General features: G+C 37.3%; 1 protein-coding gene across 10 annotated transcripts in view; it reads right to left on the reverse strand.

Annotated features, from left to right (window-relative positions):
* HACE1 (HECT domain and ankyrin repeat containing E3 ubiquitin protein ligase 1) overlaps nucleotides 1-13,709 on the reverse strand; it is a 132,653-nt gene that overhangs the window by 15,638 nt on the left and 103,306 nt on the right. For 9 of the 10 annotated variants that reach the window (XM_034962610.3, XM_034962609.3, XM_003824349.7 and 6 more), the window contains 3 exons: nucleotides 6,617-6,748; nucleotides 787-885; nucleotides 435-505 (listed from right to left, as the gene is read on the reverse strand). In XM_034962610.3, coding sequence (XP_034818501.1) covers nucleotides 435-505; nucleotides 787-885; nucleotides 6,617-6,748 — 302 coding nt within the window. Of the gene's footprint in view, nucleotides 1-434; nucleotides 506-786; nucleotides 886-6,616; nucleotides 6,749-9,788; nucleotides 9,928-13,709 lie in introns of those variants that run through there. The other variant, XR_004672101.2, reaches the window with a different exon arrangement.

Below are 13,709 nucleotides of genomic sequence, written 5' to 3' on the forward strand. Positions count from 1 at the left end.
TTACTTTGAATTACAGAAAAACTGTTGTGTATGGGTAATACAGAGTTAACCAGGATAAACTGAATTGCCTTACTATTAAACCAAACCAGCAATATACAAATATTAAAATATTAAAATAATATACAAATATTAAAAATTTGGCTACTATCATTGACCTACCTGCAGAGCGAAAAGATTTCCAAATTATAAAGTACAATATACTGATAATCCTAATTGGAGATGCTTTTTAATATATTAAGTAAACATGATTGCTCACTACTATAAATGTCTTATCTTTAATACCAAAATAAATCTTTCTTTAATACCTAAAACAGTGGAAAGGGTGATAAGTTACTGACAATTCAGAGTAATAATTCCTTATTTTAGTTATCTCTAAGCCATTAAAAGCAGAATACATTAAATTATTTCCATATTATCATAAAAATACTGCTTACCTGCCCGTAACAAACTGTAAGAGAAGAACTCTCTCCTCTTGAGTAATGTCTTCTACAACTTCCCAGAACCACTAACAACAAGAACAAAAAACTTAGCTCATATTTCAGAGCAACTGTAGACTTCTCAATACCAGAGAAATATGCAATATTCATAAAGCACATTTTATTCTATGAAACTCGTTTACCAAAAATGATTTCATGCAAAGCTTTCATATGCACTATTCCCACAAGAATAATTTGGGTAAACACTTTACTTTGTTAATTAATGTAAGTTTTCATCCAATAGTGCTGAAAAGCTTACAAAATTAAACGGCAAAACTTAACTTCATTCTAAGCTCTAGAGAAATTTTACCTGAATAACTGGATCTTCTCTTTCATAGCCACTTGTGTATTCTGTATTTTTTATCCAATCACTCACATCAATTTCTGGCATGCCAGAAAGCAGTAGCTCCTTGGGGGAAGAAGAAAAATATTTCAATAATTTTCTTTAGGGAATAAAGTTATTATATTTAAGTGGTAAATTTGCCTTAATTAGAAACTAATCCCATGTAAAACTGATATATTTTTGTGACAGTTCCTGCATGTCATCAACAACAAGCATTACATGAGAGAGAATCCTTGACGCTGATAATCTCAAATATTATAAGATGTGGAGATGTTTCCACATTGATACAATTTCATTAAAACATAAGAGATTATAGTTTATATGTTTATGTGTGAACATATGCAACAACAGTTTATATGTGCAAAAGTTTTATGAACATTATCTTTGGTTTACTTTATATTTTTACAATTTTTTGCAATTTTGTTAACTTCTGTAAGGAGACAGTATTCTCAACATGAAAGTGACAACAAAGACCTGAATAAATACTTGACTAAACAAGGGGAAAATCATCAAGAAATCATTATCATGAGGAAAAAGGAGGTAATATAAAAATAGTTACGATTTTTAAAAAATATTTAGGCCTTTTAGGAATTCAATTCTGGAATAATTTGGATCCTGTAAAGTCAATTTTCTCCAAAGTCAAAAAAAATGCAATTTTCCTAATGACTTGATAGGTTTATTTTATCCAGGAAGATCATCAAAGACACAAAATCTCAATCGTATAAGTAAAAATGAAATTAAGAATGGCAAAGTATTTACCTTTTTGTTTTCCAAGGGAAAAGAGGACATGAAAAGAGCTTGTCCACTTCTCTGAATCAGTCCATATATCACAGTTAGAGATGCTTACATAGTCAGGGGAGGCAATGATTGGCCTACACTTTACACTGATGATTCAGAATATCAGGATTTCCTTTTTTTTTTGAGACCGAGTCTGGCTCTGTCACACAGGCTGGAGTGCAGTGGCGCTGGCGCGGCTCACTGCAAGCTCCACCTCCCGGGTTCACGCCATTCTCCCACCTCAGCCTCCCAAGTAGCTGGGACTACAGGCACCCGCCACCATGCCCGGCTAATTTTTTTGTAGTTTTAGTAGAGATGAGGTTTCACCATGTTAGCCAGGATGGTCTCAATCTCCTGACCTTGTGATCCACCCACCTCGGCCTCCAAAAGTGCTGGGATTACAGGCGTGAACCACCGTGCCCGGCCAGGATTTCTTATTACAGGGATGTAGATACCCTGTGATTCAAAATCATGTCTCCTATAGTAAACTACTCATAACATATACCTGACCTTGTACCTTAAATAAGATTGATATAAGGCAACATCTGAGAACTCTTGAGGGTTTCCGAGATCTACTCAGTGGGTCCATGAGGTTCTCCCTTTTCCAACTTATCTGTATGAGGTTGAGTTTTCTTCATATATTTCAACCAAACAACATACCAAAACAGATTATACACAAAAGCAGTTATAAGGGCCCATTTGTCTTCTACTAAGCTAGACATTAAAGAAATTTGCAAAACTGTAAAACAGTACCAGTCTTCCCACTGTTTCTGTTTTGTTCTGGAAAATGCAATTTTAGTTTTTCAAATGTTCTCTATGTTAATATAATAATGGATTATTTTATGTGAATAAAATATTTTACATTTGTTTTAATTTCAAGTAAATATCCATTGAAATAACCCACATAAACAAAAACTCTTTTGTTTTAAGGGGTCCTAAGACCAAAAAGTTTTACAACTGCTAGTATAGGGTGTGTTTTAGTCCTAGTCACAGTGTTATAGAATCCTTTTCCTAGATGAAGACAGTCTAGTCTACATTGACCACCCCCAAATACATTCTCTAGCTTCCTTTGCGCTGCAGACTGGCTGCTTTGCCTGCTGGCTGTCTTGCCAGCTGGCTTTGGTTTGGGTTTGGAGCCTGGGAAACATAGGCAGTTAGTCTGGAGGTGAGGGTACTCTCTGCTCCCCCACTGCTTCAGCACCTCTTTGCAGTAGCTATGGCTCCTCAAGTATGTATGGCTACCATCAGGTGGCCCCTCCTTGGCGGTTCAGGCTCCCACGGGGCTCTTCACAGTAATTCCTCTACCTGTCTCTTCAGTCCTAGGGATGATAAAGGCTTTCCCTGTTGCCAGTCTGTGGATGTCTCACTAGACATTGCTTATTCTTAACACTGCCCATACCTCTGTCACAGTCTCTTTGTTAAAGTTTCGATATTTGAACCATCTGGAGAAATTCTGTTCCCTGGCAGGACTCTGATATAGGTTTGCTAAAAGGGAGTGGGACAGGCTTTACGCATGTCTTACAATTCATGAGTTTAATCCTTTTCCCTTCTAGGCTGAAGATAAGCTTTCAATATTAAGTATGCTTTCATTATTCATAATTATGAATAAAAATGACTAACATTATATTCTCTCAAGAAATTTGAAGCACTTCATGAATATCACATTAATTGTTATGATTTTTTTTCAAGAAGAAGAAAAAGAAAGGATCTTTATTATCCCATCTGGTTACTAAACTGACCAAAAACAAACAGATGAAATGAGAATTCCAGAATAAAATGTACATATTAAGAAAAATATTTTAAGTCCCAATCAATTTTTTTAATACAACAAAATAATTGAATTCATCTGTTGGAACTATGTGTAAGGTATATAACTCATACTAATAGTTAGAAACTGAATCATGAAAGTATTCATAGGCATCAGCTTACCTAGCATCACACGATTCAGTGTTTTTATATTCTGGTTCTATCATGGATAAATTCACAAGCAGCACAGTATGGAAGAACAGTCCACAGTCATCTCTTGATGCCTTCTGTCTACAATGGATGACCACACCTCCAGTTCAGTACACTGGAGCTACTCGATACCTTCTCCTCACTAAAACTCTAGAATTTAACCTGAATCCTTTAACTCAGATGCACATCCAGTTTAGACGTTTGCACCAAATTTTTTAAAAGTTTCCTTTCTCAGTGCAGCATAGCCCTCCCCTATGAAAGACACAAAGTCACACAAAAAGTTCTAAAGCCAAGTCCCTCTGATTACTCATGCCACCAAGCAGCAGACTGGCAACAGTGATGGTATCTGGGGTCAGGGAACATGAGTTCATAGCCTACCACTAACACATGCTCTATGACCATGAACAAGTTCCATATCTTCTTTGGCCTAGTTTTCTCATCTGTAAAATGGGGACAATAGTACTCACCTCAAGAGATTTTTTGTGAGCGTTTTTAAAAGTAATACATATAAAATACCTGGCAAATACTAAATGCTTAATAATTATTATTATCACTGTATAAATCAAGACCATGCCTACAATGTTGCTCTTCCCAAATGTGAATCAGCTCAACTTAGTAAAGTCAGAGTCCAAGACAAACTAGGAACCTGATCTAAATTTTAATGTAAGAGCCACAGTTAAAAACTTACCAGTAACAGACCTAAATGTGAAAGATAAAGGAATAAAGCTTTTAAAAGAAAACACAGAAAAATATCTTCACAGCCTTGGAGTAAGAAACAGTTTCTACAACAGGACACAAAAAGCTTCTTCCATCAAAAAAAAACAAAAACAAAAAAAACTGATAAACTGAACTATGTTAAACCCCAAAATTTTTATTCACTGAAAAGACCTGAGTAGAAAATATTCGTAATACATATATCTGATAAAAGACTCTTATAAAAGAATACATAAAGAGTCCTACAAATCAGTAAAAAGAAAAAAAATAGAAAAGTGGACAAATTACTTAAATAGACACTTCGAAAACAGTACACAAATGGCTATAATCATGAAAGGTGTGTAACTTCATTAGCTATCAGGTAAATACAAATTAAAATCTCAAGGAAAGACCACTACTGAATTACCAGAATGGAAATGAAAAAGATGGGAAATTATCAAATGCTAGTGAGAATGCAGAACACCCAGAACTCTCACACACTCCTAATGGGAGTGTAAACTGATGCATCACTTGGGAAACTATCTGCTCCTATCTACTGAAATGGGGTACATGCACAGCCTATGTCCCAGCAATTCCACTCCAAGGCATATAACCTACAGAATGCAAACTTATGTTTTCCTAAAGGCATGATTATAGCAGCAGTACTTGAAAGAGCCTGAAACTGAAAAGTACCCACTAAATGTTCATCAAGAGTAGAAAAGACTAAAGGAAACTGAAATGCTATACAGCAATTAAAATGAACAAATTACCAACTGCAGGCAACAATATGTATGATTCCCACAAACAAACACTTGAGCTAAGAAAGCCAGATACATTCTATTTACATAATTCTAAAATAGGCGAATCTCGTCTATGATTTTAGAAGTCAGGAGAATGGTTACCCTTAAGGTGGGAGAATGACTGGAGGGGGATGACAGAGTGACATATGGGGTGCTAGAATTTCTGTTTCTTCATCTGGGTGTTAGTTTCATGGGTATGTTCAGTTTGTTAAAACTTATCAAGCTATACATTTATGATGTGTGTCCTTTTCTGCATGTATATCATAACCCAAAGTTTTATAAACTTATTGATATCAGTAAATTACAAGGCAAAGTTTTCATCAATTATTTTTGTTGTTGCTATTTGTTTTTTACATACATATAGGTCCAGCAAATAACTAATGCTCTGTTTTGAATTTCAAAAGGCTAATTTAATCCAAGCACAGTACAGGAAAAGCCATATTTCAGTCAGGTCTAATAATATAATAGCTCAAATAGTCCTCCATTTTTAAATGCTGAAAATCACTTCTACTGTTACATAAAAACTAGACAAATCTATGCTAACTGAAGCCATTAACTGTACAGCTTAAAAACAATAAAAAAAAAAACCTCAAAACTTACATTTAATGAAACTAAATCACAATGGACTTCAAAATTAATTAGCAAATTTTATTCACTATTATACTAAGATATACTATGAATGATAAATTAAAAATACTGATACATATGTAAAATTAAAGGTATATATCCGTATCTGTATCCATATACTAAAATGAAAGGCATGGGGTAAAACTAATTTTCTGAGACAGAATAAAAACTAAATAAAACATTTCCACTGATCTGGAACTTACTATTCCAAATTATATACTTTTAGGTAAGAAAGCAGCTATATGCTATTTAAAATACTGTGCTTTATTAAGATTTAGACAACTCAAAGAGTTTAAAAATAATTCTCCAAATTACCAAAACTAAAGAGAAAAAGAAAATGGAGAAAAATGCAGACATAAATCATATAAAATTGGAAATCCTGTTGGATTACAGTACAATAAAGGCAAATTAAAGTAGCAAAACCAAACATTCATTAGGGACTAGAGGATGGCAAAGACGATGGACTCCATAGGTTTGAAATAAAGAATTATAAAATTATATATATGGCAATATAAGAAACTGGAGAAGACAATACTATACAATAAGAAAAACCTTCTGAATTCTTTTTAGAAGTTTAAGAAGTTAGTATCAGCGCCCTTTACGTCATGTGGTCAAATAAAAAATTCAGAAATAATGTAGAATACTGTGTATATAGGAAGACTGGCCTTCAACATCTCCCATATAGAAGAAACAGGAATATATTCCATTTTGGTTTGTCACCACCTCACCTCACTTCACATTAAGGAGCTGCTTATCTGGTTATTAAGCTTAAGAGATGCACATCCATAAATTTTATATCAAATCCCTAAAAATGGACATTAAACCATTTTGTCTCATTTATACATTATTTCATTCATCATAGTACTCCACAATTATTTCTGAATTACATCAACTAGAGTTTTGTGTTGTTGTGTTACAACATAAGAACTGATGTTTTTCCTTACCAATTCATATTCATCAAAAAGCTGTATGAGGGAGGGTGGAATGAACATATGAAAGCCCTGTAAAAAAGCATTGATCTGAGGCTGAATGGCTCTTGTCATTCGAAGTTCAGTAACAAGCTGGACGTACTCCGCCTGTTGAAAAAGAAGTTTTCATAATGACTTTTCAGAAACGTTTTACATACTTAATGTTAATATAATTATTTCTTATTTAAGAGGTAAAGGTTTAAAATAAAATTGACACCAACACTCATACATCTCAGCAAATCAGCAAGCCACTATTCACTAAGCTGTTGAGGAAAAAATTCCAGGGACTCAATCATCCATGACTTCTCTCACACCCTATTTCAGCTGATACTATCAGATCTACCTTAAAAAAAAATTCTCAATCTTACCTTGTCTCACTACCTCCATTTCAGCACCCCAGTCCAAGCTATCATCACTTCTCATCTGGATTACTGCAACATCTGGTGTCCCTGTTTCCATTTTTGCCCCTGTACTGATGCTTCTCCACACCTTAGCCAGAGTGATTTAAAAATATATATATGTATATATACACATAGATATATATGTATGTGTACGTACATGTAAATAACTCAGATCAGGCAACTCTCTTGCTCAAAACCCTATAATGACTTCTCATGACATCTGGAGTAACATCCAAATTCCTTTCCTGGTCTCTAAGGCCCTAAATGATCTGGCCTCTGCCTTGCTCTCTGATCTCACTTCTTTCCATTCTCCCCCTAGTGCATTCATTCACTCAATTCTAGTTTCACCGGCTTTCTGGCTATTCCCAAAACACAAGCTTGTCCGGGCCCCAATGTGTTTATACTTCTAGATCATTCTCACTGAAATGTCTCATTAGAATGTAATCTCTCTGCAGACAGGAACTTTGTTTTACCAGGATATATACCAACTCCTAAAAAGTGGCTGCCACTTTGAAAGTATTCAAAAAATATGTGAAGAATGAATGCATACCATCATCAAATTCACTTAACACATACTTAGAACTCGGTAAAATCATTCTTTGTAGCATAGTCAATTCAATTCTGAGTTAAGGTAATCTATATATTCACCCATTTTATTTTAAAATACGTGATAATCATAGAAAATATTGTTACTTAAAATTTAACTGGTAATAAGCAGAGGGCATGGTGGCACATGCCTGTACTCCTAGTTACTAGGGGAGGCTGAGGTGGAAGCATTGCTTGAGCCCAGGAGTTCGAGTCTGCAGTGAACTATGACCGTGCCACCACACTCCAACCCGGGCAACAGGGCAAGATCCTGTCTCTTAAAGAAAAAAATAATAATAATAACTGGTAATTTAAAAAATGTATTTTGGCTTAGAACAAAATGAATTATATACAGAGAGAGAAAGAGTATGTGTCTGTATACACATATAAACTATTAGGTTATCATTTATATATTTTTTAATTAGTTATAAGTGAAACTTTGTGAGTTAAGAACAATATGCTATAGCAGGTATATAGCTCCTACCTACTAGGAATTAATACTCTAACAGGGAAGAAACTCTGTTTTAGCCCCCTTCCTTTATTTATTTATTTTTTTTTTGGCACTAATCTGATGCTCTGTTCAAAAACAAACAAACAAAAAAAACCAAACAAAAAAAAAAAAACAGGGGAAAAGACCAAAAAAAGGCACTGAGCCAGCAAGTTCTATATGACTGCTAGCTATGAATTCTTCACAGCTCTCAGAGCTACAGAAGTGTCACAGTAGATTCCATACAGCTCTCCCGAAACCCTGTGTGGCTCCTTTTACAATTTAACACAAGGAAAGCTACCATCTCTGCTATTCAATCTAGTCTCACCCCAAATCCCACTTCCCACCAACCAAAGGTGCAAGTTTTTCTCTACTATATAGGAATTAATCAGCTACAAGTCACATACAGGTACTTATTATAGAGAGGGAGACAGAAATGTGTACCCAACAGTCAAACAGAAACATACACTAAATTTCCAGAGTCCAACCCGGGAAATAACATATATAAAATATTTCATAGTGATTACAGCAGTGATACCTGCATTAGCACATGACTATATTTCAGTTTATGTCTACTCTCACTAAAATTGTTCACTGGATGTACTAAAAGTTTTCTGCCCCATTCATATAATTAATTAATTATATATTATATTTTTTAAGATGCCAGGAAAGACCCTATTCTTCCCTAAAGAGACTTTTTCCCAAGAGGTTTTGGCTTTACCATCTTAAAGTGTGACTCAATAATCTCTGTGGAAGACCTTAACAAGTCATGAAGCAAGAAAATAAAAGATTTATGACTTGCTCATGTGAACATTACCTATTTTAATTGCATTCCATATCTATCAGAATAGTATATACTCTATTTTTTACCAATTAATTCCTATTATTTCCTCCTACATTTTTTAAAATTAATTTTTACAAATATAATACTCTTTATCACACTTTTCCTTCCATTTATTTTAATATTTATTATTTTCCACATGTATTTCAGTAACCCAGTTCATAGTTATTGATACCAATTTTTGAAAATCAGCTCCTTCACATCCCAGTCTTCATGCTAATTAAGTAATTCAAATGTGGATGGCAGTTGAACTAAATTATTTTTCAATAAAATAATGAAATCCTAGCTATCATAAACACTTAATTTTTCAGTAATATAAGAGTTTTTCAAATACTTGAAAGAGCTGTGTTTAATGGAAAAATCTAAGTCGAACTGCTTCTAAAATGTTTCCCTGCCTCGCTAAACAGTACACCTTCAAACAGAATAAAACAAATTAATATTATCTTGACAATATAAATTTTACTATGAACACCCACTACTGTTACCCAGTAACATTTCAAGTGTTCATGTTGTGTAGAAATACACTGGCTAAGGGTTCTAAGGACAGAGCTTTGGTATCTCACTGGGACTGAGCTCTGGGGACGAGGGGTGACCGCCATGTCTGGGGTTCAGTCAACTCAGCTGCTCCCACCTGCTGGCTTTGGAGAATACAGGCGGTCCAGACAAGGTAGGGTCCCCCTTCAACACAGCACATGTGCTCTACCAAAAAGCAGCCAGACTGCTTCTTTGGGCAAGTCCCTGATCCCATTCCTTGTGACTTGTTAAGATCTCCCAACAGGGGTCTCCAGCCACCTCTTATAGGTGCATGCAGGCCAACAACAGGTAAGTACCTACCCCCTGGGACAGAGCTTCCAGAGGAAGGACCTGCCTGCCATCTTCGCTGCTTCATGGCCTTCTCTGCTGGTACCTCCAGGTATGGGAGAAACCAAGGCAACTGGGGTCTGGAGAGGACCCCTGGCAAACCACAGCAGCCCTATATACAGTAAAGTGGCCAGATTACTAAAAGAAAAACAAATGAACAGAAAACAACAATAATATCAACAAAAAGACCCCACAAAAACCTCAAAGGTCAGCAACCTCAAAGAACAAAGGTAGATTAAGGCCAAAAAGATGAGAAAGAATCAACACAAAAATGCTGAAAACTCAAAAAGCCAGAGTGCCTCTTCTCCTCCAAATGACCGCAACACCTCTCCAGCAAAAGCACAGAACTGGTCTGAGGCTGAGATGGCTGAATTGACAGAAATAGTCTTCAGAAGGTGGGTAATAATAAACTTCACTGAGATAAAGGAGCATGTTTTAACCCAATGCAAAGAAGCTAAGAATCACAATAAAACAATACAGGAGCTGACAGCCACAACAGTCAGTTTAGAGAGGAACATAACAGACCTAATGGAGCTGAAAAACACAACATGAGAACTTCACAATGCAATCACAAGTATCAATAGCAGAATAGACCAAGCAGAGGAAAGAACCTCAGAGCTTGAAGACTATCTGTCCAAAATAAGACAGGCAGACAATAATAGAGAAAAAGGAACAAAAAGGAATGAATAAAACCTCCAAGAGATATGGGGTTATGTAAAGAGACCAAACCTACGACTGACTGAGGTACCTGAAAGAGACGAGGAGAATGGAACCAAGTTGGAAAACATACTTCAGGATATCATATAGGAGAACTCCCCCAGATTATCAGGACAGGCCAACATTCAAATTCAGGAAATGCAGAGAACCCCAGTAATATACTCCACAAAAAGATCAACCCCAAGACATATAATCAGATGTGTCTTCACATCAGATTCCCCAAAGCCATCAGATTCCCCAAGGTCCAAATGAAAGAAAAGCTGTTAAGGGCAGCCAGAGATAAAGGCCAGGTCACCTACAAAGGGAAACCCTTCAGACTAATAGCAAACCTCTCAGTGAAAACCCTGCAAGCCAGAAGAGACTGGTGGCCAATATTCAACATTCTTAAAGAAAAGAATTTCCAACTGAGAATTTCATATCTGGACAAACTAAGCTTTATATGCAAAGGAGAAATAAGATCCTTTTCAGAAAAGCAAATGCTGAGGGAATTTGTTACTACCAGTCCTGCCTTACCAGAGCTCCTGAAGAAAGAACTAAATATGGAAAGAAAAAATTGTTACCAGCCACTACAAAAATACACTGAAGTACACTGACCAGTGACACTATGAAGCAACCACATAAACCAAGCCTGCAAAATAACCAGCTAGCATCATCATGACAGGATCAAATTCATACATAACAATACTAACATTAAATGTAAATGGGTTAAATGCCCCAATTAAAAGACCAAGAATGGCAAGCTGGATGAAGAGCCAAGACCCATCAGTATGCTGTCCTCAAGAGACCCATCTCACATGCAAAGACACACACAGGCTCTAAATAAAGGGATGGAGGAAATTTTACCAAGCAAATGGAAAGCAGAAAAAAGCAGGAGTTGCAACCCTAGATTCTGACAAAAGAGACTTTAAACCAACAAAGATTAAAAAAAGACAAGGGCATTACATAATGGTAAAAGGTTCAATTCAACAAGAAGTGCTATCATAAATATATATACAACCAACACAGGAGCACCAAATTCAAAAAACAAGTGCTTAGAGAACTGCAAAGAGACTGAGACTCCCACACAATAATAGTGAGAGGCTTTAACAGCCCACTAACAATATTAGACAGATCATCAAGACAGAAATTTAACAAAGATATTCTGGACCTGAACTCAGCTCTGTATCAAGTGGACCTGATAGATATCTACAGAACTTCCCACTGAAATTCAACAGAATATACATTCTTCTCATCACCACATGACACTTATTCTGAAATTGATCACATAATCAGAAGTAAAACTTTCCTTGGCAAATGCAAAAGAAATGAAATCATAACAAACAGTCTCTCAGACCACAGCACAATCAAATTAGAACTCAAGATTAAGAAATTCACTCAAAACCACACAACTACATAGAAATTGAACAACCTGCTCCTGAATGACTCTTGGGTAAACAACAAAATTATGGGAGAAATCAAGAATTTATCTGAAACTAATGAGAACAAAGAGACAATGTACCAGAATCTCTGGGATGCAGCTAAAGCAGTGTTAAGAGGGAAATTTATAGCACTAAATGCCCACATCAAAAAGCTAGAAAGATCTCAAGTTAACAATCTGACATCTCAACTAAAATAACTAGAGAGCCAAGAGTGAACAAACTCCAATGCTGGCAGAAGACAAGAAATAACCAAGATCAGAGGTGAATTGAAGAAGACAGAGACACAAAACAACCCTTCAAAAAATTCAATTAATCCAGGAGCTCATTTTTTGAAAATATTAACAAAATAGATAGACCTCTAGCTAGACTAATGAAGAAAAGTGAGAAGAATGAAATAAACACAATCAGAAATGATAAGGTAGATATCACCACTGACCCCAAAGAAATATAAACAACCTGCCAGGCACGGTGGCTCATGCCTGTAATCCCAGCACTTTGAGAGGCTGAGGTGGGTGGATCACAAGGTCAGGAGTTCTAGACCAGCTGGGCCAGCATGGTGAAACGTCATCTTTACTAAAAACACAAAAAATTAGCCAGGCATGGTGGTGCATGCCTGTAGTCTCAGCTACTCAGGAGGCTGAGGCAGGAGAATTTCTTGAACCCAGTAGGCAGAGGTTGCAGTGAGCTGAGATCACACCACTGCACCCCAGCCTGAGTGACAGAGCCAGATTCCATCTCAAAAAAATATATATATACACACACACACACACACTTATTAAAGTCACAAACTAGTTATAAGAATTGATAGTCTGATAAAAATCCTATTACTTCAGCTTCCTTGAGACAAATTCAGTCATTGAAAATAGTGATCGAAGAGTCATTTCCAAGATGGCCGAAGAGGAACAGCTCTGGTCTACAGCTCCCAGCGAGACTGACACAGAAGACGGGTGATGTCTGCATTTCCAACTGAGGTGACTGGTTCAACTCATTGGCACTGGTTGGACAGTGGGTGCAGCCCACGGAGGGCGAGGCAAAGCAGGGCAGGGTGTCATCTCACCTGGGAAGCGCAAGGGGTCAGGGGTTTTCCCCTTCCTAGCCAAGGGAAGCCGTGACTGACTGTCCCTGGAGGAATGGTACACTCCTGCCCAAATAATGCACTTTTCCCACAGTCTTCGCAACTGGCAGACCAGGAGATTCCCTTCTGTGCCTGGCTCAGAGGGTCGCATGCCCATGGAGCCTTGCTTGCTGCCAGCACAGGAGTCTGAGATTGACCTGGGTCGCTGGACCTCGGCGGGGAGAGGGGCGTCCACCACTGCTGAGGCTTGAGTAGGAGGTTCTATGCTCACAGTATAAACAAAGAGGTGGGGAAGCTTGAACTGGGCGGAGGCCACTGGAGCTCAGCAAGGCCTACTGCCTCTCTAGATTCCACCTCTAGGGGCAGGACATACCTGAACAAAAGGCAGCAGACAGCTTCTCCAGACTTAAACATCCCTGCCTGACAGCTCTGAAGAGAGCAGTGGTTCTCCCAGCACAGTGTTTGAGCTATGAGAACGGACAGACTACCTCCTCAAGTGGGTCCCTGACTCCCGTGTAGCCTGACTGGACACCTCATACAGGCGGGTGCCCCTCTGGGACGAAGCTTCCAGAAGAAGGTACAGGCAGCAATATTTGCTGTTCTGCAGCCTCTGCTGGTGATACCCAGGCAAACGGGGTCTGGAGTGGACCTCCAGCAAACTCCAACAGACCTGCAGCTAAGGGG

This window comes from Pan paniscus, chromosome 5 (genome assembly GCF_029289425.2).
Source record: "Pan paniscus chromosome 5, NHGRI_mPanPan1-v2.0_pri, whole genome shotgun sequence".
Taxonomy (NCBI): Eukaryota; Metazoa; Chordata; class Mammalia; order Primates; family Hominidae; genus Pan; species Pan paniscus.